Here is a 25,623-nt window from a genome sequence, read left to right on the forward strand (position 1 = left end):
GTGTCAAGCACTAGAGATTTTGTAATACTGACCACAGTAGAGATATTGACATCACAACCAGCAGACAGGTTTGCTTTATGTTACATATGTGAGTGACAAGTCAAGTTGAAGAAGACCTTGTTATTAAGGCAGGAGTAGATTATGGTTGTTAAGCAACATTGCAATTGCATTCATGCGAATTCAGTTGTAGCATGTGCGGCTACAGCTATTTGACCATGAATTCAAATTTGGCTTATCCAGTCAGAATTTAGTGCATTACTTGCCATTAATTTGCTAAGGATATTGTTATCTTTTGTTGTGTCTACCATATTTTAAGATAATGGGCTGACTAGGGCTGAACAAACCAGACATTTTGACACACTCACCATAACTCTTCCCTTTTAGTGATCTATTGCCCATGTCACATAATAAACGTTCAATTTCAAAGTGTGCATGTTTAATTGCACAAAGCCAAAGATTGATAACAGCATTTTGAGTGGTGTCTTTGACAGATATATATCATGACAATGTCTGGTTTTGACACTTTGACAAATGGTATTCTAGGCAGGTGTGTCGTAACTAAAGGAGACCTATTTCAATCCAGATGTGTCTCAGTATTTCAAAGTACATACACTTTGTTAGTAGAGTTATTTTTGTGGGACTAGTGTTGATGCACTTTTGGTATGAAAATGCAATGAGTTTGTGCAACGAATGTTTATTATGAAATGGATAGTTTTGGTTTCAGGTCAGAAAAGAGTATAATAGAGCGGCATGAAACACCTGTTCATTTAGCTAACTGTGTATAACTCATAACTCATAGATGATAGCTATATTGTTATGCATGTTATGTGTATCTATATATATGTGATGATTTTGGAACTGCATTGCATTTGTTCCAGTGTTTTGCACAACATTCGGATGGTAACTGAGTGACAAAACAAACCTTTGAATCACCTGCATGATCATCACGCTCTGCTTAGCCAGTTTAGTCAGAGATCACACCGCGCCCCATCTCTGTGCCTGAATCATTCGGGAAGGAACCCTGCCTTTGTCATTTGTTATCGTCCCACTGACAATGAAGAGGAATCCAAGGACAGAGAGACGGGAAATTCTGTTCCTCAGAACAAAAACAAAACAAAAGCATTTAGCCATTCTGATTAGCCGTTTCTGAAAAAGCATTTGGTAACACTTTTGCTTTGTCCCAATTTGCCTAAAATATGGTCTAAACGTATGCACAATTAAAATCTTCCACATTAAAGTTAGTTATATTAAATATATTAAATATAATGTGAATACAACTGAATAAATGTCTTTACTTCATAAATAATCACTTAATACCCTTTCTCTAAACCTCTACTTAAGCGTTGGTTTGTAGTTCTAATCGAATCTTTGTCCATTGTGCAATTTGTTGTGGGTGATGTTAGCCATTAGAGGGTGCATGGATCTGTACTTCTTTCTGGAAAAAGTTGACCATCCAGGCATCTTTGGAATACTCATTTTGGACATACTAGTTCTACTTTGATGGTCCACTTCAGACATTCTAGTCTACTAATTATAAGAACTCCATGTCAACTACCAGTCATTAGTTGACTGTCTGCTTAATATTAGCTAATGCCTAATTTATTTACTTGATCGTTACTGTAAGTAACTTTGCAAGTATGTCAAGTTATTGTACTTACTGTAATCCTAACCTAGTCTACTAATACTCTGAGAGTTAGTTGACATGTTGTTGCAAATTAATGAGAGTTAGTTGACATGTAGTTATTTCAATAGTCTAAAGCGGACAGTTTTTCCGTTACTTCAATTATTAGTATTAATTTGACACATAACAGAGACAGTGATACTTGTCCAAAAAGTTAACTTCAACAAAGGGGGGCCAGTAATGTGCGGACTGGACACATGACATAGGAGAGAGCTGCTGGGGGCAGGGGCCGGCTAGTAAGTTGTGAGATGACTCCATAAGTTCCGCCCATTGGAGAGGGTGTGTCTGGGAAATCCTAAATCACTCCCTTGGGGGCTGAACTAAGAGAGAGAGAGAGAGAGAGAGAGAGAGAGGGAGAGAGACTTTGAGGAGATTGTAAGACTACTTGAAAAACACCGGCACAGTTCATAGTGGGAGGTCAGTAGCAACATAACAGGATTGTTGTTCACGCACGTCTTGTTGTCCATCAGTGTGAATCTGTGCACTAGATCGCTATGCTTGCTGTGAAACTGTGAAACATTTAATCACAGATCGCAAAAGGAGAATATTCAGTTGTTTCATACTTGGAGAACCTACAACCTTTAGCCAGGTAAGAAAAGAAAAACATTTATTTAGTTTAGTATATATATATATATATACCGTTAGACCGTTTGCACGGTTAGACAGTCATAATTAGCATTATTTGTTGTTCAAAGAGCTAAAAAATTTACTTAAATATTATATATATATATATATATATATATATATATATATATATATATATATATAATATTTAAGTAAATTTTTTAGCTCTTTGAACAACAAATAATGCTAATTATGATTGTCTAACCGTGCAAACGGTCTGTGTGTTAGTTTCAGTAGCTGACAGTAGCTGTTGTGAGGAGGGTGTGTGTGTGTGTGTGTGTGTGTGTGTGTGTGTGTGTCTGTGTGTGTATTTTATAAAGTTTTCACAGCAGCAGTATCTGTTTTCTTTGGAGCTGCTCATGTGGAAAACAGTGGCAGCCACTGCTTAGGACTTTAATACATTTGTGATTAATATGTCACAAATCTCACAAGTCGACTCACAGGCTGAATACAGCACTGCGGGTCAGATCATAGATGGGCAGCTGGGGAGGTTGAGGCTTGACATCTCTTCTCACCCCTTCCTGCTCAACAAAAGAAGGATTCATTAAAGGTTGATTATTGTATGCTACTTTTTAGCTATGAATTTGTATTTTTTTTACTGGTATCAAGTACTAGTATATTTTACCTTTATAACAAGAACAACTATGAGTGTGTTTACTTGTGTAACAAACTATTAAATCTAAATATTTACTATCAAAAAAGCTATATATATATATATATATATATATATATATATATATATATATATATATATGGTTGTTTCTGGTCTGAACAAAATGTACATGGAGATGCACTCAAATAAAAGCATTCAAACGAAGAAAAGGTGTTGATGAACAGGATTTTATCCATTTCTTATAACTTACGAACTTAAATATACAGCAAAGGAACTGGAGCTTTTCTGTTTTGGTCTGATTCTGTCCTCCCTTCATTGCTCTTGCCGTTTGTTTGTTTGTTTGTTTGTGGTGTTTTCCTCTCAACATGCTCATTACAGTAATTAGGGAGCAGTCGTGTTGCATGTGATTGGACTGGTAGATCTTAAAGGATCTACTTTTAGCACATAGAGCTGAGAGAGAAGGATGTGACCACTGACTCCACGCCTTCAGTGAATGGGCGTGTGGTGTGTTCACAAGTCTGAGTGTATTTCCACACTTCCTATTTTGATAAGCCTAAGCGATAGAACTGCGTAATGAACCACTCAGGCCTGATTTGTGGCTGTTGACTACTATTAAGGGAGTCCGAGTTGAAGTAGAAAGTGTTGTGTCTGGGGGGTGGGGGGAGGTTGATGTATTGTTGCCCATATGTTCCTCCCTCTGTGTGCAGCCGAGTGGTCCGCATTGGAAGAACTATGGTGCATTCTTGGTTGTTTTGTCTCCTGTTGCTTTACTGCTATTGTCAGTGACAATGGGACCCTCAATCAATGAGACACAGTGATGTAATACAGGAAGTACGAGAACTCTTACTCTACAAAATCTAGACTAGTCGTTCTTAACTGGTTTTGCCATTCAAAAGTTAGGGGGTCAGTAAAATGTGGATTTGATCAATAATGAAAACTGTAATATTGTGAAATTTTAATACAATTTAAAATGACTTTTAATATATATTTCCCCATTCAAATTCCTTTGATTGCAAATCTGAATATTCAGCAACTGTTACCCCAGCCATCATAGGCTTTGTTATCAGCATTGAAAACAGTATGTATTTTTAATATATAATAATAACAATGTAAAAGTCATTAATGCCACTTTTAAACAATTTATTGCAACCTGGAAAAATAAAGGCATAATAATAAAAAAGTTTTTAATCCTACTGACCCCGAACTTTTTGAATGGTAGTGTGTACATTTTACATTGGACTCAATAGGAATAGTTCACCCAAAAATGTCATTCCAAGCCCGTAGGACTTTCGCTTATCTTCAGAACACAAATTAAGATATTTTTGATGAAATCTGAGCAATTTCTGTCCCTCCATTGACAGCGACGCAACTTCCACTTTGATGCTTCAAAAAGTTCATAAAGAGATCTTAAAAACTAATCCATGTGTATTGAGTGGTTTAGTCCATTTTTTTTTTTTGAAGAGACATGATCGTTTTATATGATGAACAGATTGAATTTAGTCTTTTATTCACATATAAACATTCATCAACTTCCACATCAGTTGTTGAAGCTCAAGCATGTTGGCAAGAACCGATGAGGTTCATTCTCATGTGCTATGCAGTACGTTTGAGATTCTGTTTATGTTCACTAATCAATGCTTAAATGTGCATAAAAGCCTAAATTCAATCTGTTTATCATATAAAGTGATCAAGTCACTTCAGAAAATTTTGACTAAACCACACAATTCACATGTATTTGTTTTAAGATCTCTTTATTAGTGATGGGCAACATAAAGCCCTGACTTTAAAAATATATATTTGTCTATTTAGCCTGTAAAAGACTAGCATGGCCAAGTTCATGTGTGTGCATTTGCTTCCTTTTGGACAGATGTAAATCGTAATAGGCATATATATGATTAATCTCATATAGGATGTGTTTGATTTAGTTTATTAATCCTCTAGCACAGCCTTTCTCAAAGTGGGTGCCGCGGCACACTGGGGTGCCCCCTGACTGTGTCAGGGGTGCCGCCAAAAAATTACGTAGGCTAAAAAAATAAATAAATCTGAAATTTCATATATAAAATATATTTGAATTTATATAAATACATTCTTCTTTTTATCCCTTTCACACGTACGATCGATGGCACGTACGATGGCGCCCATCGTGCATACAGCTCAACTTACGCGATCGTTATAAAGGTGTTTAAACAACAAAACACTTCCACTTGTATATATTTGACAATCGGAATATCAGATATTTCATGCAATATCTAACAAATTTGTGAACATTTTGAATAAAAAAGGAAAAATGACATAAAAGCAGATCATCATTCATTCAGCTCTGTTGTTGCTGCGGTGTGTCACATGACAAGCAATGACGCGTCACCATGGAAACCTTAAAGTGACACATTAATAACGGTCGCTTTGAAAAACTCACGCTGGGGGGTCAGCCAGAATGTTTTACATTTGCGTGTGAAAGAGTTAAACATATGAGCGGATTAATAAAATTGTAAATTAATTTTAGATAAATATATATATAAATTTAACCATAAAAATCCGTCTCACATCAGTAACTGTCATGACGTCCTCACCGGGGTCGCGTGACTGTGCAGTTGGCTACATTGTTTTATAATTTAACCGCGAAAATACATTTGATTTCACAAAGAGCAAGAAACAAGCAACAGCAGCATGGATCGTTTTAAAAAAAGAAAAGCCCCACAATAACCGGACAGTTTTTACTTTGAAATGGAGTATTATGCTCTGTTCATTACTGTCCAGTCTAAATAAACAGGACATTTGCATTTAAATTTGGGTTATGCAGTGTTTTTAAAATATATTTTAAACTGGGGTGCCTTGAAATTTTATGGACTTTTGAAAGGTGCCCTGACTGAAAAAAGTTTGAGAAAGGCTGCTCTAGCAAAGGGGGGTATTTTCACAGTTTCAGCTCAAATACAATGTCCGATATTATTGACTGGGTTATTTGAGGCGGTTATTTTGTTTCTTTTTCAGATACATTTATAGCAGTTATTTTTTATAGTCATTCATATTTTCATAGACATCTCATGTTTGTGTCAACATTAATTTTCGTCTTAAAATAGTTTCATCTCCATGACGGAGACGCCCCGCCCCCTGCACAAGCCCCGCCCATGGTTACTCGAGTAATCGAAATGAAAAATTGAGAAAAATTCCCATCCCTACTCTTCATAAACTTTTTGAGGCATCAAAGTGGTAGTTGCGTAGCTGTAAATGGAGGGACAAAAATCTCTCAGATTTCATCAAAAAGATCTTAATTTGTGTTCTGAAGATGAGCAAAGGTCTCACAGGTTTGGAACGACATGAGTAAATGACGAAAAATGTTCTTTTTTGGGGTCAACTATCCCTTTAAGTTTTGACCCAATACAAGATCACAATCATTTAACATACAAAAGTAAACAGCCAAAAGACTGTCAACATGAGATATGTGCAAAATGGCATACTAACTTTGTCTGTCCAAAGCCCACCTTTTGTTATGACCATTTAAAGTCAGCACACCTGGTAACTCTCACATGATCCACGCAGCAGGGAAAGGAACATGACCTAGGACTTGACCTCAGGAATTATGTCAGAATAACCAGACGATAATCTCCCTTTAATAATCCCACCACGAAAAGGACAATTCAAACTACTTTACAGCTCGAAAAACAAAACATTATTTTCTGTGGTAATCGATACCATGTCAAACATCTTAACCTGAAGTGAACCTGCTCCATTCTTTTAACTCTGTTCAGCATGCACTTTGGATCTACAATTTATTGGTCGGTTCTATCAGAACTACAGAATGTGTTCTCCACTCCTTCAGGCCATCATGGCTGATGCATGGCTGTGTGTAAAGAGCTCTTTAAACCCTACACTTGCTCTCCTCTCACTCGGGCCTTTGTGTTCTGTAAGCAGGTTTGAATTAATTAAAGGAAAACTACATTATTCACGAGATTCCCACCAACTCCTGTGGGGGATGGCTGGACACTGAAAGGGCCCGGGTGAGAATAGTCGTCTTGTTGTTTTAAAATGCGCAGAGAATTCTCCTCCTTCATGTATTTAACCTTTTTGCTGAGAGTCTTGTTTGTATAACATGCACATTTTGAGTATGAGAAAAAAAACCAGTGTGACCTTGCCTGTGATTGTTATTGTAACCAGTACATTGCATACATCTATACCCATTTAATACTGTTGCGTAATCTGGATAATCCTTTTAAAGGAACTTGAAATGAGCAAGCAATAGCTTATTAGCAAAAAAACTTGACATGGGTGAAAGACAAATAACAAAAAAATCATACTAAAAAACATTTCTTTAAAAAGGCCTAAAGGGATATATCGGGAATAATTTACTCATGCCTATGTTTTTTTTTCTGTGGTGCACAAAAGGAGTCATGTAAAGCATGTCCAAGCTCTTTTTCATACAATGAAAGTGAATGGCAACCACGGCTGCCAAGCAAAATTTTCTGTGCAAGATTTTGAGTGATTTACAAATAATAAGTTGGTTTGTCACATAAAGGTATTCTACGGGTTTAGAAAACGTGGAATACGTTTTAAAGATAACTTTTATCATGCTTTTTTTAGTTTTTCTTTAAAAAGAGCAGCTCAGAGAAAGTATTTCTAGAAGTTTGGAACAATATGAGGGTGAATAATTGAATAACAGAATATTCATTTTTTGGCCAAATTATCCATGTAGTCTGTGTATAAGCCAGCCTAAAATAGAAGATAATGGCTTTCCTGCAGAACAAAGGCGATTTAACGTTCCCAATCATGACAATGTATTAGCCAGAGGCAAATAAGTCTGTTTGATATAGGGGATGATGTCAGCCAGCAACCAGCTGTGCTTTCATGAGAGAGAGAGAGAGAGAGAGAGAGAGAGAGAGAGAGAGAGAGAGAGAGAGAGAGAGAGAGAGAGAGAGAGAGAGAGAGAGAGAGAGAGAGAGAGAGAGAGAGAGAGAGAGAGAGAGAGAGAGAGAGAATGGGCTACTGTGATTGACATTTTGAAGTGAGGTCATATGATGGCATGTCAGTCTAGAATAGAACAAGCACTTGAGAGAGAACGGGATAATCAATAGGGAGTCTACTGGGAAAAAGAAGAGCAAAGCATTAGTTAAGAACCGTTTAATGAGCGTTTTGCATATTCATGACCTCAGGGGAGGAAGTTGAAAGTTAACGGTTTAATTGTTTAGCATATGTAATCCAGAGCCACAGGGGAGCCATTTTTTGCATATCTGCAGTGCTGACAGCTGTCTCTCTGCCTCACTGGGTGCTGAAATGTTGAAAATTACACCATGCAGAGCTCTTAGACACCACGTTCGCTTACAGTGGCCTTTTGACCTGGGCTGAGAGCAGGAGCAGGGAAATCACTTGTGTTAAAGATTCCTATTACACTGAGTATTTAGTTTATGTCATAGTAACAAGATATTTGACATTATAGTGTCCAAGTTACATGTTACAAGTTGCTGCTATTCTAATATTTAAAAATATTAGTCAGTACTCAACCATTTAAACTTTTAAAACATTTCAGCTTTCTTCTTGTGTATGAAGTGTATAAAGTACAGCATTTTTTTTTTTACTCAATACAAGTTAAAGGATAAAAATAAACATTTCATTGTTCTTAAAGGGGGGGTAAAATGCTGTTTCATGCATACTGATCTTTTTACACTGTTAAAGACTTGGAATCCCATACTAAACATGGACAAAGTTTCAAAAGTTAAGGTGGACGTTTGATGGGAGTATTTCTTTGTCAAAAATACTACTTCCGGTTAGTCATAAGTTTCGGCAAGTTTTTTGCGATCATGCGTCCCCTTTGACGTTAATGGGGGCGGAATTTCCTTGTATGGGCCTTACGGACAATTCTACCGGAAGCGCGTGAGAGAGAGAGAGAGAGGGAGAGAGCGAAAGTAACAGGCTACGCCCATCAAAGCGCTGGCTTGTAGGATGCGCTGCACAGGTAATGTGCACAATTAACAATGACATCAAAAAGTGCGTTTTTGGTTGCCAGACCAAGACAGTCCTGCACAGATTCCCCCAAAACCCCGCGGTAAGGCAACAGTGGATGTAATTTGCTTTTCCGGATCAGCAACTGAGTTGCGCGAATGTTTATATCTGTTCGCTGCATTTCGGTGCCGACTGTTTCATAAACAAGGCCCAGCTTGATGCCGGATTTTCCAATCGCCTAATGCTGAAGGATGGAGCAGTCCCAACGTTAGAACCGCGGGCGGTGAGTTAGACTGCTTCAAATGTCTGTGTCTATGCTCATCAAGTAGCCCAAACATGATCACGTATAGTTACTATATATATTACTATATATAGAAATTGATAAATGGAGCATGCGATGTGTAGTGCGTGTACATTTGTTTAGCTGGCCACTATATGTGTAACTTTATGTTTGTGTATTGTAAAAGCACTTCAAACAACAATACACAAAGAGTGGGGAAATATGTTGAACTAAATAAGCGCGCTTCTTCATTCAAATGCGCTACTATTCCGTGTTGTCTACACAAACCACGCGTAAACACACAAACACACGTGCACAACTGCACTTCCCACATGTACACCTTCAAAGACAAAAATACGACGATATAATTCAAGTATAAATATGTAAATAACACAAGCCGCTAAGCATATTATATAGTTAGTGTATAACTTGTACCACATAGAGACGTCCTGCTCTAGTCGTTTTTGCTGCTGCTCCTGTTCAACTGCAGCCTCTGGGTCTGATTCCGGATCATAGATGTATGGCTGTATCTGATTAAAAGCCATATTTTTAGTTTGAATAAAGTTTTTCCCGCTGTTAGGGATGACACAGCACTCAACACGGCGGCGCACACGTCACTATTTAGCTCCGCTCACACGACACGCCCCCACCCGCTCGGCTTTTTTCGGAAAGACTCGGAACAGCGCATCTTTCTTATATAATTATTAAAAAATAAAGACTTTTTCGGAGATATGCAGGATGCAATGCTACTCTATAGGTACTCAAGATTGACATGACTGACTGAAACTGAGTGTTTCACCCCCCCTTTAATCATTTAAAAGTAAAAAGTAAAAAAATTGAGTGAATCAATCAAGACTTTTGATCGCACCTGACTCAAGTTCATCCATCCTCAATGATGGGTATAATTAAAAAGCATTGATTTAAGTGAAAGACTGTAGTGGTCAATGATGAGATGTCTCTTCATAAAAAAGACCATTGCTGAGGCCAGTTACATTTGACCCCAGAGTGAATTTCATAGGTGAAATGCATAGTGTTCAGTGGTTTAAGTGGTGTGAAAGTGTTACAAAAAAAATTCACCCACAAATATAAATGGTTATCATTTACTCACTCTCATATCATTCCAAACCCTGTATTTGTTTTTTTATGTTTCTTCATTACAATAAATGTTTTTTATGGATTTCTAAAAGGCACGAGAGTCAATGTTGAATAAAATTTTGTATTTTTAGGTAAACTATCCCGTTAAATCACAGTCACATGTGAATTACTCACATTGAAGGAAAGATTTATAATCCTACTGAAATCAATGGCCTCCTTCAGGGGCCTGAAGGGTCCCCCTTTTAAAATCTGATCCCTTAAAAAAATCTGATATGAGCATGCCAAATTGTTCTACTTATATGTTCCTATTTTTATTTTTAGTAAGGTCACAGTTGCCCTCCTAAAATCACCAGTGTATAAGAGTATGACTCAGTCCCTTGACTTCCCCTGACACAGGAAGTCCAGATCTGCCTTCTCAGAGGAGCATGACTGTCCCTCACACTCTGAGACATGTGAGACAAATTAATCTGAAACCAAAAGGGGATTCCTGACTAGCCAGGATTATAACTCAGTAACACTGATCTGTGGATTTTAATGTCTCCTAGCCATTACACACCACATGAAAAACAGCACCAGTGAATGGTGTCTCGTGTTTCAGGGCCCCAGGACAGCGCACAGGTGCTCCAGGTGCATAAATATACAGCCGAGGTATTCATAGAGGGATTTCATAACATTGCAGAGTGCTCTGATCAAACCATTAAAAACCCGCTGTGTGGATCTAGACATTACACCAGAACACCCAGACTATGTACAGAATTACATAAACACAATTAAAAAAAGCCTCCAAAGTGATTTTCAGGTGTGTGACAACTGTAGTCTGATTAAGTGCATATATTTTCTTATTCTTTAAGAACAAAAGAACCAGCACAACTGTTATCTTAGGCCAGGGTTTGTTAAATCTAAAATTATATTGAAGAAAAGCATTAAAAGAGCACAGTCACATGATAAACTGATTCAGGACGTTGGTGGTCAGGGATCAGTGCATTTTGGGGGGTGGAGGTGACTGTGGTTAGTTTGCAGGTTCAAACACCCCGACAGAGCATTACCAGGGAGTTTCCATGTCTTTCCATTCTCCACAGATGGTCCATAATTAACTCTGTCACACTGTACTGGAGGATAAATTAAGAAAATGTTCCTGACCACAAAACCTATGGAAGCTTGTTTCCAACACAGAAATAAAAAATAAAAGTGGTAATGTTTTTATCTTTTAACTTTTTATTTCACTTTTTTCTCATTTTTCCCCCCTCACAATTGCATAAATATACATTAAATATATATATATATATATATATATATATATATATATATATATATATATATATATATATATATATATATATATATATAAACTAGATATAAACTTTTTCCTCACAATTACAAGTTATTCAAGTGTGAGATATAAACTCTGAATTGTGAGATATGAATGTGCAATTCTAAGAAAAAAATCAGCTCACAATTCTGACATTTTCTCACAATTCGGTGTCTATGCCTCACAATTCTGACTCCTATAACTTGCAATTGCGCAAGAGAAAAAAAAAATCTGATTTGTGAGATGTAAAACTCACGATTACCTTTTTTTTCTGTGGGGAAAAATGCTTATTTGCAGCAAAAGCAAGGCATTGTATTGTATATGTATATATATATATATATATATATATATATATATATATATATATATATATATATATATATATATATATATATATATATATATATATATATATAATATATAATATATATTTACTCGCCAAGGCCACATTTCAGTCACAGTTGGTGCTCGACGAGTGTTCAGTTGTGGACCCTGGATGCACTGCTGCACTGCACTTTTTGGGAAAACACTAATATATAACAACAATATAAGCTGCTAACCCAGAACCAAATGAGCAGCTGTAAGAAGTGGAGGAAGAACTTTGGGGTCGAATGGTGGTGAACTTTTTGGAATGAGTCTGAAATGAAATCAGCTCCCCCCTCTTTATGAAGTGAATGAGATCATGCCAGACCTTAAACAGAAGCGCTGTCAGGGTCCAAGATTGAGTTTCACTCATCACAAAAGGGACAAAAGATGGTGACGGCAACACCAGCTCTGCTGCATGCATGTGTGCGCTGAATAATGGGGTCAACACACTCACACTTATCAAGGGTCTGGGTCAGTGAACTCACACACCCACTGTTTATTTTTGATTGAACTATCCTTTTAAAAGAAAGTGTGCTGCCTTCAAATCTAGCTTATGCATAATTCCATAAAATCTGTCTCCACTTTCACTGCACCAATTAGTGGTGTTCGTGTGGCTGTGGAATGCTGAAGTAAACATGAGTTTGAAGACAACAAGGGAAGATCCTTATCTGCACGTCTTGCGGTCTGCCTGAACGGAGTTCCCTCTCTTTGAGAGAGATGTCTCTGTTTCTTGTTTCTCTGTTACTACAGGAGACAGGTCTATCAAAAGGTGATGTGTTCCAATTTACCTGTGCCACAGGGTACACATGGCAGGAGGTTTCGTCTAAACATTAGCTGTTGATACCATCTGAAAGAATGTCAGAAGAAATAACACCCAGTAACATTTCACCTTATCTGTGTGGTCAATAATAGGTATAAACACAGACTACTGTCAGTATTATATATACCTTTCTGTTATGGAAATAGACTAACACTATGCCCAGACAGACAAAAGTATGTACACTTTCATTTAGCAAAGACATAATCAATGAATCCAAATTGACAGTTAAAGGTGCACTATGTAGTATTTTTCCAGTAAAATATCCAAAAACCACCAGGCCAGTGTTATATATTTTGTTCAGTTGAGTTCTTACAATATCCCACATTTTTCCAACTATTTGTAAATTGTGAGAAAACTGCTATTTTAACCAGGGACGTCTGAGCATAGCGTCAGAGGGAGTCGCCTGTCAATTGCGTCATATCTGCGTTACCCTCAGTTTCCGGTTTTATTTCAGCAGAAGCGCTTTACTCTTAGCAGTGTGAACAAGTGTCACAGCAGCCGCCGAGCGAACGCACAGAGTAACATCATGACATAATTCTTCACACACTCAACTGTATGTAATATGATAAACAGAGCTGTGTTACCTCATACGTATGACCAGAAAAGCGGAAATAGTGCCCGCACCTGTGTCCCGTCATAATAAAAGTCCTGCTGCTCACGAGGCGTGTGTTGTTCATCTTATTAACAATCGCTCCAGCTGCCTTTCTCAGCTCCACAACACTCGGTGCTGCTTTGCTTCACACTACAGTAACGTTAATAACCGCATCCATCAACATTATTTCTGCCATCCGAGTCCTATCCCGATTCTTTTCCACTGGCTGTGAGGTGAAGACCACATGTCCCAAGATAAACTTCACGTCATCAAACTACGCCTTTATTTTGAATAGGCGCCCTCTAGCGGACAGAAAAGTTGCATAGTGCACCTTTAAGACTATTACATTATTACAAAAACATTGGAAAAATCCAAATGCTATCTTCAGAGAATCCTGAACAAAAATGTATCATGATTTCCACAAAAATATTAAGTAGCTCAACTGTTTTTAAAGTTAATAAATAATAAGAAATGTTTTATGGGCATATCTGCATATCTGATAAACTTTTTTTACTGTTTTACAGAGCTGAGGATGATGGCAGAAGGGAGGTTTTCCAGTCTGCCCAGGAACATGCACGTTGGGCGGCAGTGCCCGCTCGCATCTTCCATGGATCTGCTAAGCTCTCGGACCACTGTGGCAGAGGTGCCGGTCAGCAGCTACCAGGGCGTCTCCATCCATGGCACACTGCCTCGCAAAAAGAAGAACAGCACTGGTCCCCCTGTGAAGCAATGGGAGATGAATGGAAATGTGGGCTCATCAGCAGCCCCATACACAGGCCGATATCGCCTGCCACCGTCACCGCTAATACACAACATTATTGAAGAACACCAGGCTTTCTACTCAGACAGAAACGGCAGCATCAAATCCAGGTAAACTGTTTATTTATCTACACGGTATATCATATACTGCTCTTTCCCTCAGCTAAGAGTAGCATTACTATACGGAAATAGGTTTTCAAAGACAAAGTCAAGATTAAGGTCAAAGTTAATGTGAAGGTCAACACAGCAGCAACTTAACCTGCCTGCTCTTCACAGCTTAGGCTCTTTAACTAAAAATATCTGAAAACCAAACAAATGATGAAACACAGTGTGAGATTTTTTTCACTTTACAGAGTATATAAAAGTACAACATGATCAAGCTTTTTTGTCTCAGAACTGGCACTACAATATCACTACAACACATCTGTTAGTTAGATTTCTGGTAGTCCTTGTCAGATTATAGAATAGGACTGTTTAGTAAGGACTGATCACATTTACATTGTGCTATTACACTGTCCTAATCGTGACAAGGTAAAAATTGATGATAACATTAGTTGCTGGAACCTTTTTGTATTTTGCCCAGTTAGGACACAGTGTTATAGGACATTACAAGTTACCTTCAAGTACAATGTCTTCTAAATAAATCGTCATATACGATATCATAAATTCGAATCTATTTTTTGACTGTTTAACTGAACAACTTTTGGGTCACCAGAGATAGTTGTGGTTGCTTATTTATGGTATATTAAAAAATATGATAATTTTAGACTATGTATATAAATTTTTTTACATAAAGGCTAGAAAGTGATTTAGATGCAAAGGTGAACTCAACCCAACACACTGCTAACACAGTGAATAAAGAGCATCCTAAAACTGCTGTTACCCTTTTCTAGCACGTATTTGTGCAGTGGGATGTAATTTGATTTTAACAGAGATGCAAACATCCAATATGTTCCATCTGTGCTCTGCCCTTTTTTGTAGTATCCCATCACTCCTGTGTTTTGGCTAGTGGTTTAACATAACTGATAGAAAGTGTGACGTCAGTGCAGTCGACACCAAATCTTCAGCCTTACGCTGGCCACCTATCCTGTTAACTTTAAAAAATAGGGCATCTGAGATCATAATCACAAAACACAAGCTGCTACTGGCACAGTCTCATGTCCAGGACTGTCTCCATCTCTTTTTCCTCACTGTCTATCTGCGTCTCTTTGCAATAGCTTTAGGCCTGTTTGACTGTATCGTCGTCACTGACTTTCTGATCTTATCACAGTCTGCAACAAAGCAGTTTGTGTTTGTCCCTTATTTATGCAGACTGACTTAACAGGTAATATATCTCACCCTTAATAAATGGCCTGGCAGATAGTAAAGTAATCTGTGTCTGGCTCTGTGGAAAGTGTTGCAGATTATATAGGGCACTTTTCACAAACAGGGCACAAAAATAGTCACTATATAGTACTATATGTATACTGATATATTATAATTATATATATTGACCTCAGTAGGTCAAACTAAAATTTAAATTAGCTCTTATTTTCTATGCATAAACTTATATTTCCCATAAACGTATTATTATTATTTTTATTAAACCAGGTTTTGGTAATTTACTAATAAATCAATAAGTTAGTTAGAAATAAATATAAATAATGAAAATACTGATACATTAAATAATAATAATTCAATGGATAATATAAAAAATATGACATTATTTTGTGATTTATTTTATGGAAATCAAGCTTTAAACAAGCTACTTTTCACAATACGCTAATTTCGTGATCTAACATATCTAACAAGTTTCACAAAAACTAACTCAGCAAAGAAAATATAAATGAAACCTGTGTGTGAAAAGAGCCAGAGACAAAGAGATATGCATTGCTTCCATAACTGAAACAGTGTACAGACCATAAGACAAAACATTGATAACCAACACATGAGGTGTTATTCACTGCTTCCGTAAAAACAGAAGCACCCCAGGAAAAGCAGAGGATAGCCTAAATAGAGGCTTTTACATAAGTGTGACTGTGTGTGTGTATGTCTTTGAAAGCGTAGGTGTGAGTGTTTGGGTTTCCGTAAAGACTAGTGGGTCATATCTGTCCCTTGACATTTGAAGGTTACCTAATATTGGACTACTATTTCACAGCCACAATGCTCAGAGAGATGGGAGGTGAAAAATGACCAAGGCACACAAAAGGAGCTCCTCTGGGCAGCAGCAACCACCTCTCATAGCGGCCCAGTCACCATAACAACACCTTATTGCGACTCTGTGTGACACATGGAAAAAGAAATAGGTAGAACATAAACACTGAGAGAGAGAGAGAGAGAGAGAGAGAGAGAGAGAGAGAGAGAGAGAGAGAGAGAGAGAGAGAGAGAGAGAGAGAGAGAGAGAGAGAGAGAGAGAGAGAGAGAAAGAGGAACCTGCAGCACAGAACAGGATTGTAATTCTCAGTGTGGACACCTACGTTAAATCAACCCAGAAGCAATAACTAGCTTGCTCCTGGAGGACTTTTTCTGATATTTGATTAATCAGAGTTGGAGACTCGGATGGCATTGTGATTAAATGTCAACCTCCTGAACATCTGGCTGCAGAACACTCCACCAGTGTTAGTGTGTCTGTCTGCAGGTGAGTAGTCAGATGAGATGACCATGGGTTTTGTTGCTAGGACCGAGACATTTATCTTTTATAAAACAAAGGATTTAAGCACTTTGAGTCTTACTACCTGCATGTGTGAGGCAGCTGTTCTAACACAGACAGGGTCTTCACAGGTTAAAGTGAGGGTTGTAAATTTATAGCTTGACTGAAAGATGAAAGAATTTTTGAAGAGACAGATTGGCAGAGAGATTGAGAGAAACACACAAAGAAACAGAGAGAATGAGTCAGATGAAAGAGATGATGGAGAGGCAACAGTGCCAATTGATTTACTTGTTAAAGCTGAATAAAGTGGTTCTAGTTGTTGACAGAACCCACTCAGCACCCTCATAACTACATGGCCACAATTCTCACGTGTACCACCGTTACCTTGTTCCTTGGTTCAATCTGCCATCGGTTTAAATCTCTGATTGAAAGATATAAGTGATTTCCTGGTGTTTTGCAATATATAAGGTAAAAAGACCTCTTATGTGAGTAAATTACCAGTTTAATTGAAGTAATGATAATAATTATAGCATTTTTAATCGCAAAATACTTCTTAAAAAAAACATTTAAGGATTTTCTTCACTAGGATATTTTGTCTCTAGACAGTGCCACCTATCTATAATATTCACATCACTTTAAAGATATTTAAACAGTATAATTTTGTTACTATCTATAAGTGGATAAATCTACTCACTTGAGAGCTTAATTGTTACTATTAAGTTTTGAGTTAAAAGTGGTCCTCAATAATGTTTTTTTTTTTATGACAAATATTCCATGTTGTTATTTAATTAAAATAAAGTAATGAAATTAGGAATGCATAATATATACAAAAAAATCCACAAAATGCAGTTTAACATGATTTTAGTTGGAGTAATGAAAACTTTAAAAGTATTTTATGTCCGCTACCCATTTATTAATTGACATGAACTGCAGTAATGCAATTACAGTAATGCCCTGCGTGTGCTGGCAGACTCGGGTCTTTGTTGGGCCGTCCGGTATCAGTGTTATGTAACTTTGCTTGTGTCTTGTGTTGCTAAGCTCTACGGAACCCAAACATTCCATCCAGACTTCCAGGTGGTCCAAAGGATTTCCTTCTGCCACACAGTTCTGCTGATGTGACGTGAAACAGTTTTTGTTGGAACCTCTTGTACTCTCTTTGTGTGTGTGTGTGTGTGTGTGTGTGTGTGTGTGTGTGTGTGTGTGTGTGTGGTCCGATCGTGCGGGCTATGTGTAATATAAAAATAATAGTCCAATCAATCGCGGGTCGATGAGAAATAAATCCTTGTGTTCGTTTGATAAAGACATTTACGAGCCCTGTGGTCGAGAGAATCATTCTGGTTGCCGCTTCTCCCTCAATCTCTCCGGGTCTCCTCTCTCATGTGAACTGACAGGGGAACTTAAGCTCATTAAATATGCAAATCTTATCCAATCCTAGCCGTGGGCGTTTACTTCCAAGTCTCCAGTGCTTCACGCTCATCAAAACCCAACTTTTGGAGAGAGCCTCAAAACCAGTGTAGAAAATAGCCTATTACTTATTAGTAATAATGTTTTTGAATGTAAGAACCACACAAACATCATTAGTTAACCTCAGACAACAGTATAACACAGTAATTTAAAAAGCCAGTTCATGACACCTTTAAGGGAGCCAGACAATATATTTAAAAAAAATTAAGCATAAATACAATGGAGCGTGGGTAGCTGTTCTGCTTTTTGTTGATGTCATCATATCACGTTTCTGATGAGCATCGCAAACACAGGCAGCTGTATATGAGGGGCCTTTTCTATAATATACTGCCTCTGGGCCGCTATTTCGAGAATCCAAGACCAGGTCTATCTATTGGAAAGGGGGAATCCTGAAATCTCAAAAACTCCTTGTTGAACTCGCAATAAAATAACATATTTCAAATCAGCGACAATTGTGAAATGAACTGTCCAATAATTGTTGTTTCTTATGCTCAAATAGCATTAATAAAAAAACATATTTTTCAAGCAAGACGAGCCAATGCACTTGTGTCCTACACAAGAGTCTCAGGTTTCTATGGGAACCGGAGCTTCTAACGACAGCTGCAATGACTTTACCAATCAGCGATTGGCTCTTTTGGTTAGAAGGTGGGACGTATTCATCCATATTGAGTGTTGCAAATTCTCCCATTTATAAGAAATATGAGTGAACCATCTTCCTATAGTCTTTGACTGAATCCTGGGGTTTTAAAAAAAACCTGAGCTCCCTTAGTGAACCCGAGTGGTATCAGTTCACGGAGCTGCACTGCCCCTGTTGTTTTGGCTGTGAACTGCCTCTATGTCTTTTAATGTGTGGGTGAATTCTTGACTACAGTATATGGCAGATTTTTGGGAGTGTTGGATGTCAAATGTCCCATTTCTCTCCAGTGGCTTAAGCATTATGAATCTGCTTCTGAAAAATTAATAATAGCCTGTCCATCTCTCTAACTTGCCATGTCCTCCCTCAGCTTTCTAATTCTGAATGGCAAGGCTTTGTGAGGTACAAATCACCACTTTGAGACACAATGCAGCTGTGGTTTGGCACAGAACGAGCCAGAGCTGGAAATGGATGTTTTTTGTGGCTGTGTGTTCACTTCATGCCCTCTCTTTGCGGATAAGACGGTATGTTCGGCCTGGTCCCAAACTCAAGTCACTCATGGGTAGGGAGGTACTCGTGTGGGAGTACTGACAGTGTTCTCTTTTAGCACTGTAATATCAGCATTTAGAAGCTTTTAAGCATGACCTCTCGCCTCTAGAATTGCTTTCTTCTTAATGTTCAATGGGAATTTAAAACAGGAAATCAGTTACGCTTTAAGTTCCATCAAATGCGAAGCAAACAAACAACCCAAGAGATCTAAAACATTCTCATATTTCCAGTTATCTGACGCGTTTAATATATCTGAGCTCTCACCCCAGGTGCCACCTCCTTGCTGAATCTGAAAGCCACCCTTATTCCCCTAAGGGGGTGAGACAGTCCACCACACACCCTGGTGGTAAGAAAGGAAGAAAGAAAGAGTCATAAAGAAAAGTAAGGTTTTTGTGTAAGCTGAGATGAAAGGGACTCTGGGTAAATTCAGAAAGAGAGAGGGCAGAAAGATCTAAATGGAGAAAAAGCTGAGCTGCGCACCTCGACCGCGCATTCTTCTCCACGACTCCTTCACCACTGCGCTTCCTGCGTTCCACGCTCCACATAGAGGACCTAAATAAAACAAAAATGCAGTGCTGATGGAGGGCCATCTCTGCAGTTATAGGGTAAGTCACATCTAGACCGCAACCTTAAAGCCGCTGGCAGGAATAGAGGTCATGTGAACAATCGCTGTGTCCTGTCCACTCCTGCGTATTGTATATGATCTGTTACATTTGTACTTTGTTTGTCTCATCCCCAAAGGTTGCACTGAAATGTTTATTTATGCTGTTTTCAGCCCTGTGGGAAATTTAGACTCAATGAATTAATTTCCCTTTTCCTGGTATAATCCTTTATAATTTGGGGGTAAATCTTCACGTAAGCATAAATCCGGAGAGATACACAAGAGTGTTTGTGTGTGAGACAGAGAGATGCTAAAAGCCTCCAGACCTTTAACAGCAGCTGTGACATGCGCATCCCTGACTGCTTAACCTTTCATTCTTCTCTTGTAAAGTCTGCTTAAGTTTTTTTATTCTTTGTGCACACTATCTAAATTGATACTTGCTGTAATCTCAGCTGCACTTTGCACATTTGGATTGGTGTGGAAGTAAGTGTGTGTTTGGGGGGTGGGGTGGGGGTGTATATGTGTCCACATGTTGTGGCTGGTGTGGTCTATGCTGTGGTGTAATGACCTCAGGCGAGCAGGGCTGTACTGGTAGGCACTTTACTGCAATTCAGTGTACAGCCTGCCCAGAGAAGGGCACACACACACACTCACACAGACACAGAGAGAGAGAGTTATACAGGCAGGCAGCTGAGCTAAAGAGTTGATGTGTTCGCTGAAGAGAGTTCTTTCTTTCTCCTGCAGGGACGGTGCAGGCATGGACCCTAACATGGAGTATGTCAAGGTAAGGGTTCACATTTTACCTTTATCAGTATGTGCGTGTGTGGAGTTTTGAATGATTGCTCTACTATGGTAAAAAGCCGGTGGCAATGCATGAGGTAATGAATGATGGTATGGTGGGTGAGGGCTGTAGGAGACACAGATGATCTTAGGGCAACCCTTAACCCTTTGAGATATCCAATACTATTCAGCTCAAAGAGTTTTGTAAGTGTAGAGTCTTAAAGTAGGAGAGGAATGTCAGCCATGCTGGATGTTGAGGATACGAAGGATTGTAGTTTATTGACAGTGAGTTGGGTAAATAAACATACTTGGGTTTGCATCAGAGATAAATGTGTGCGTCAGTGTGAGTGATTATCTTTGTTATATAAACATTTGCGCTTCCGGGCGTTTTGTATCGAATGTGCCAGTTGATAATGATTAGAGTTAAGCGGATTGCAAAAACAATACTTTCGTTGCATTTCTCAGTGTTATAACTCACGCCATGGAGTTTAGCAAATATAAACGCTCTCTCCTTGAGCGGTCTAGGTCATTGATGGCATTTGATTTATAATATATCAGACCTCAAACGTGTACAACTTAAAGCCAGAGCTGTTCATAAAACACAGGAAACTCTACAGCCAACATTTCCGATAAAGATCTGACAATTTCTGCGTTTCCTACTGTGCGAGGGGCCACTGTAGAAACATCCTCAATTAAAATGGCTCAATTAGGAGGAGGAAATGAGCTGGTGATGGTTCAAGGGTCTGCAAGCAGAGTATGTAGTTTAAATTATAGTATCAAGTTTGGAACAACTGACAAATTTCACTTTGCCAGCAAAGGCAGAATCATTCCCTGACTTTATTTTGTCCTGAGGCATCCTCTAGCCATTATGAAAGCTCTTCATCACACAACACGGCTGTATTACAGCACCCACGACTCAGATCTGATGGGAAAATATAGTGTGACATATATCTTTGGTGTCTCATTCGGTTCGCATTGACTGAATGAGATTTTCCACTGTGATCACCTGCAGCCTTGAGTGTGTTGACACCACACAGCCACCTCTGTCAGCCTGCTGAGAAACCATCCGTCACTCTCTCCGTCCTCCTCGTACTCAGTAGCTCAGTGGTTTGCCTCATCTTGGGGTCTAGCAACTCTCTGCGAAGAACAAACTTCTCTTAGCCTTACCTCACACAGACAACAAACCAAAACAAACAGCACAATTACACAGTCAATAGCGACTACACTGTAGCAGTGCTCTAGTGCAGTTGAACCTAGTCATAAAGTTGCCATAATGAAATGCAATTTCATTAGATGTCATTACAGAGTGAATCTTACACCTGGTAAGAATGTGTTCGTGTCATATTTCATATTGGTCTGAGGAGTCTGCTCTGTATTTTCTACTGCACAAGAGGCGTGATCAACACGCATTATTCGAATAACTGTATGCAATTGGATAGTCCTTCCACCAATCAGACCACAAGAGGCGTGATCAACAGGCAATGACCCATCGTTTCTCTATCTGTATTCGTGTTAAACCCACCAATAGCATGCCAGGCGAGTTGCTGGGCGAAACCAAATCGCCGGCCGATCAGGATGGGTTTACCCAGTCTAGTGTACACTCCCCTATATAATTATTAATTAATTATTAAATGTATAATATTTATATATTTTTTTTAATAAAATGATAATTTTCATTAAAGTAATTAATATCTCCATATAAAATAATTTTCATTATATAAAAATGTAGTGAAATAGTGACATTTTGGAATGTGTTGATTGTCATGAAAATAAATAAAAAATATGAGTGAAATATGATCCAGACATTTGTGAGATGCACCCTCGAATCAGAGAGGCCTATATAGAACTCGATATGAGATGACATAACATATCCTCAGGGGAATAACACAGCCATGACATTTTTCAATCAGATGAATCGCATACACTGGCTCTTTATGCTCTATTTTATGCAACTCATAGGACTGTCTGCCTGTTTAATGTGTGGCCATCTGTAAGCATGCATCAATAGCCACAGTGAACCTCTACGGCCACGTGAAGACAACAATTTTTCTGTTACCCTTGAAAACTCAGCTGAAAACAACTAAATCTAGACATTGACACACTGTCCTGGACACATCTGTGTTTGGGTGTCTGTGTCAAGGTCTGAAACGGTCATAGCTTCAGTAAATCATCTCATTCTTTCTCCCTCTGAATGAATGAAGGTAGACCTCACCTTGTCCTCTTCAGGTGGTGTTGAGTTTCCAGCGTTGTGTTTAACAAACACCTGACTCTGTAGCGGTTCCCATTTCAATCTGAGCACAAGTTTAATCCTTCAGTCAGAAAACCACAGATGGGTTTGGGTTCTCGTCTAAACTAGCTTTGTAGCTTATTTAATCAAATATACTGAAATGATAATGATATAATTATGAATACCCTCATCAGATCAAGTCACCTTTATTTATATAGCACTTTATACAATACAGTTTGTTTCAAAGCAAGTGTTAAACAGGTAAATAATGATCAATGATGCAAGCAGAATTCAATTATGCTTTAAAGCAGCTCTAGGAAGACATTAATGTTGTAACAGTTGAAATTCAGTGTTGATTCAGTTCGGTTCAATAATTTTATAAAGTTAAACAATTAAGGAATGAGTTCAATTCATCTATAAAGCAGCTCTTTAAAACAGTGATGTCATCATCCAGCTCAGTTCAGCTCTCGTCCGATAATAATAATAATAATAATAGATTTTATTTATAATGCACTTTTCATTCCGAAGAATCTCAAAGTGCAACAAGGGGGGGGGGGGGGGGGGGAATAACAACAAAAAATGAATAACAAGTAAAAATATAGAATACTACAAACAATCAACCAACACAGAAAACAGAACAGAAACAGAGCTGATGGTGAACAGAAACAGAGCTGATGGTGGACAGAAAACAGCTGATGGTGGAAGTCTCTGTTAGCTCCGCAGCACACTGTGGTCCACTCCATGTTTCAGATTTCTCCCAGCGGCAGTGTCCCGATGACATCGCCGAGGCACGACAGCTGAAGACCAGATGATGGGTCTTCTTCATGATGATTCAAACGATGGGGATCGCTGCAGCACCATGCAGGAGGCAGAACATTCCTCCGGGCACTTCTGTGGACACACCGGGGCCGGCGCAGATGTCGCTCCACGGTCGCAATGCAGGACGGAACAGCGGCGCAGCCGAGAAGCAGAACATCCCAACATCATGCCGGACGCCGACGACGAGAGCCCGGATGACGCTAGCCCGGTGCAAACTTCAGCCACCATGCAGCTTAAGCCCAAGGGAAACCACCAGTGAGCACCCGCGGCGAGAAACATCAAATGTCCTCCAAACCAGAAACCAACCGCAGCAATTCATTAGAGAAGCGGTTGAAAACGGCGAAACGACGAACAACGACTTCTCAACGATAGTGTCAGTGCAGTCAAATCGATAATATCGCCAAATGTTTAGTGTCCCTAACTAAGCAAGACAAAAGGTGACATTGGCAAGGAACTCTTCAGACCTAGTATAGTCTGTGAAGACACTATATCTAGTTAGATATAAATGAAAAAGAGACTGCTTTAAAAGTCTAATACTTCTAATAAGTCTAGTAAGCATAATACTTTTCTCTGTTACAGTTACCTGGATGTCAATTTTTAACAATGAAAATGCATCTTTCAGAAAAGAGAAGAAAAGATGGCTTATGTTATGCTATGACCTTAAAATTATCTCTCACAGCCTTGTTGGTTCATATTAAATTACATATGCTATCTACACAAGGTCTAATACAAAAGGGTCTCTTTCCATCAGGTTTAATATATTTGTGTCTCTTCATTTGACTGGCTAGTTGTTGGTTTTACAATCTTGACCTATTTCTTTGACGATGTTAGTTGAGGAATGTTTTCTTCAAAGTTAACAGGAAGCCAGCCATCAAAAATATGGGATAATTAACTTCCAAGGCTTCATATACTGATAGCACGTCCTGAAGTCAGATGACCTGAGTTTTAGCCATGATAGTGTTTGTTTTTAGATTATATTATATCAGATATGATGTTTCCATCATGGTTTGGGGGGGGTTTCCATCATGGTGTACATCTGTAACCATAGGAACATTCTAAAAAAAACCTGCAGTAAGTTATAAGGAACTGAGAGCAAGTCATCTATCTATATTTAATGTCAAGCACAGATGACAATATTTATTTCAATATCAAACCTTTATTTATGAAGTCTCTCTCTTTGCGTGTGAAGCAGATATTGACGACAACATGGTGCGAAATTGGAGCTATTATCATCACAGATGATCTGGAGGGTGGAAATTGTTTGGTTGACTTGATTTTTAAAAATATTTTGGGTGGGAATCAAATTTCTCTCGAAAGGAATCTGCAAATAAATGCATGAATCACAGACTTCTTGTTGTGATTCATAGATAGGAACATTTGGAATAGTGTCATAGAGACAGCAGTGCCATATTTGGTTTATGTATCCGTTATAATACAATATAGTCTTATTTTTTCACTCAAACAAACTGATAAGTTAAAATCCAGAAGAAAAAAAAAGAAAGAAAGAAATAGTTCCAAAAATGGTTTTAGCCTGGCACTGCTGGAGAACCTCCACAAGAAAACCACATTAGCATTAAAGAATCCCGAAACCTTATCTGATCTGAAGAGCTAATACCATCAAGAACTTTTTTTTACCTCTAAAGAACCATCTAGTTGCATTTTAGATTCACATCAAAAATATCTAAGATTAGGAAAGTGAAGTCCCAGACCCATATGACTGGCTTTAGCCTACATAAAATTCACAAAATATTATGATCTTTTATTGCTACAGCTTTATTCTTGTAATCTTTGAATTTGAACTTAAGTTTTTGTAATATTACTACTTTATTCTCATATTTTTATGAATTTGG

The 25,623-nt window shown here is 38.3% G+C and overlaps 1 protein-coding gene and 1 long non-coding RNA gene across 5 annotated transcripts in view; one reads left to right on the forward strand and one right to left on the reverse strand.

The window, feature by feature from the left end:
* Positions 1-25,623, forward strand: part of bcar3 (BCAR3 adaptor protein, NSP family member) — a 95,455-nt gene that overhangs the window by 36,006 nt on the left and 33,826 nt on the right. For 2 of the 4 annotated variants that reach the window (XM_067414139.1, XM_067414140.1), the window contains exons 4-5: positions 13,836-14,181; positions 20,692-20,731. In XM_067414139.1, coding sequence (XP_067270240.1) covers positions 13,836-14,181; positions 20,692-20,731 — 386 coding nt within the window. Of the gene's footprint in view, positions 1-2,069; positions 2,271-13,835; positions 14,182-19,840; positions 19,952-20,691; positions 20,732-25,623 lie in introns of those variants that run through there. The other 2 variants (XM_067414141.1, XM_067414144.1) reach the window with 2 other exon arrangements.
* Positions 1,922-13,941, reverse strand: LOC137039026 (uncharacterized). The gene is made up of 3 exons (XR_010897580.1): positions 13,826-13,941; positions 2,747-2,826; positions 1,922-2,001 (listed from the first exon to the last, which is right to left on the reverse strand). It is a non-coding gene; the product is annotated as an uncharacterized lncRNA (long non-coding RNA).

Source organism: Pseudorasbora parva, chromosome 13 (assembly GCF_024679245.1).
Source record: "Pseudorasbora parva isolate DD20220531a chromosome 13, ASM2467924v1, whole genome shotgun sequence".
NCBI lineage: Eukaryota > Metazoa > Chordata > Actinopteri > Cypriniformes > Gobionidae > Pseudorasbora > Pseudorasbora parva.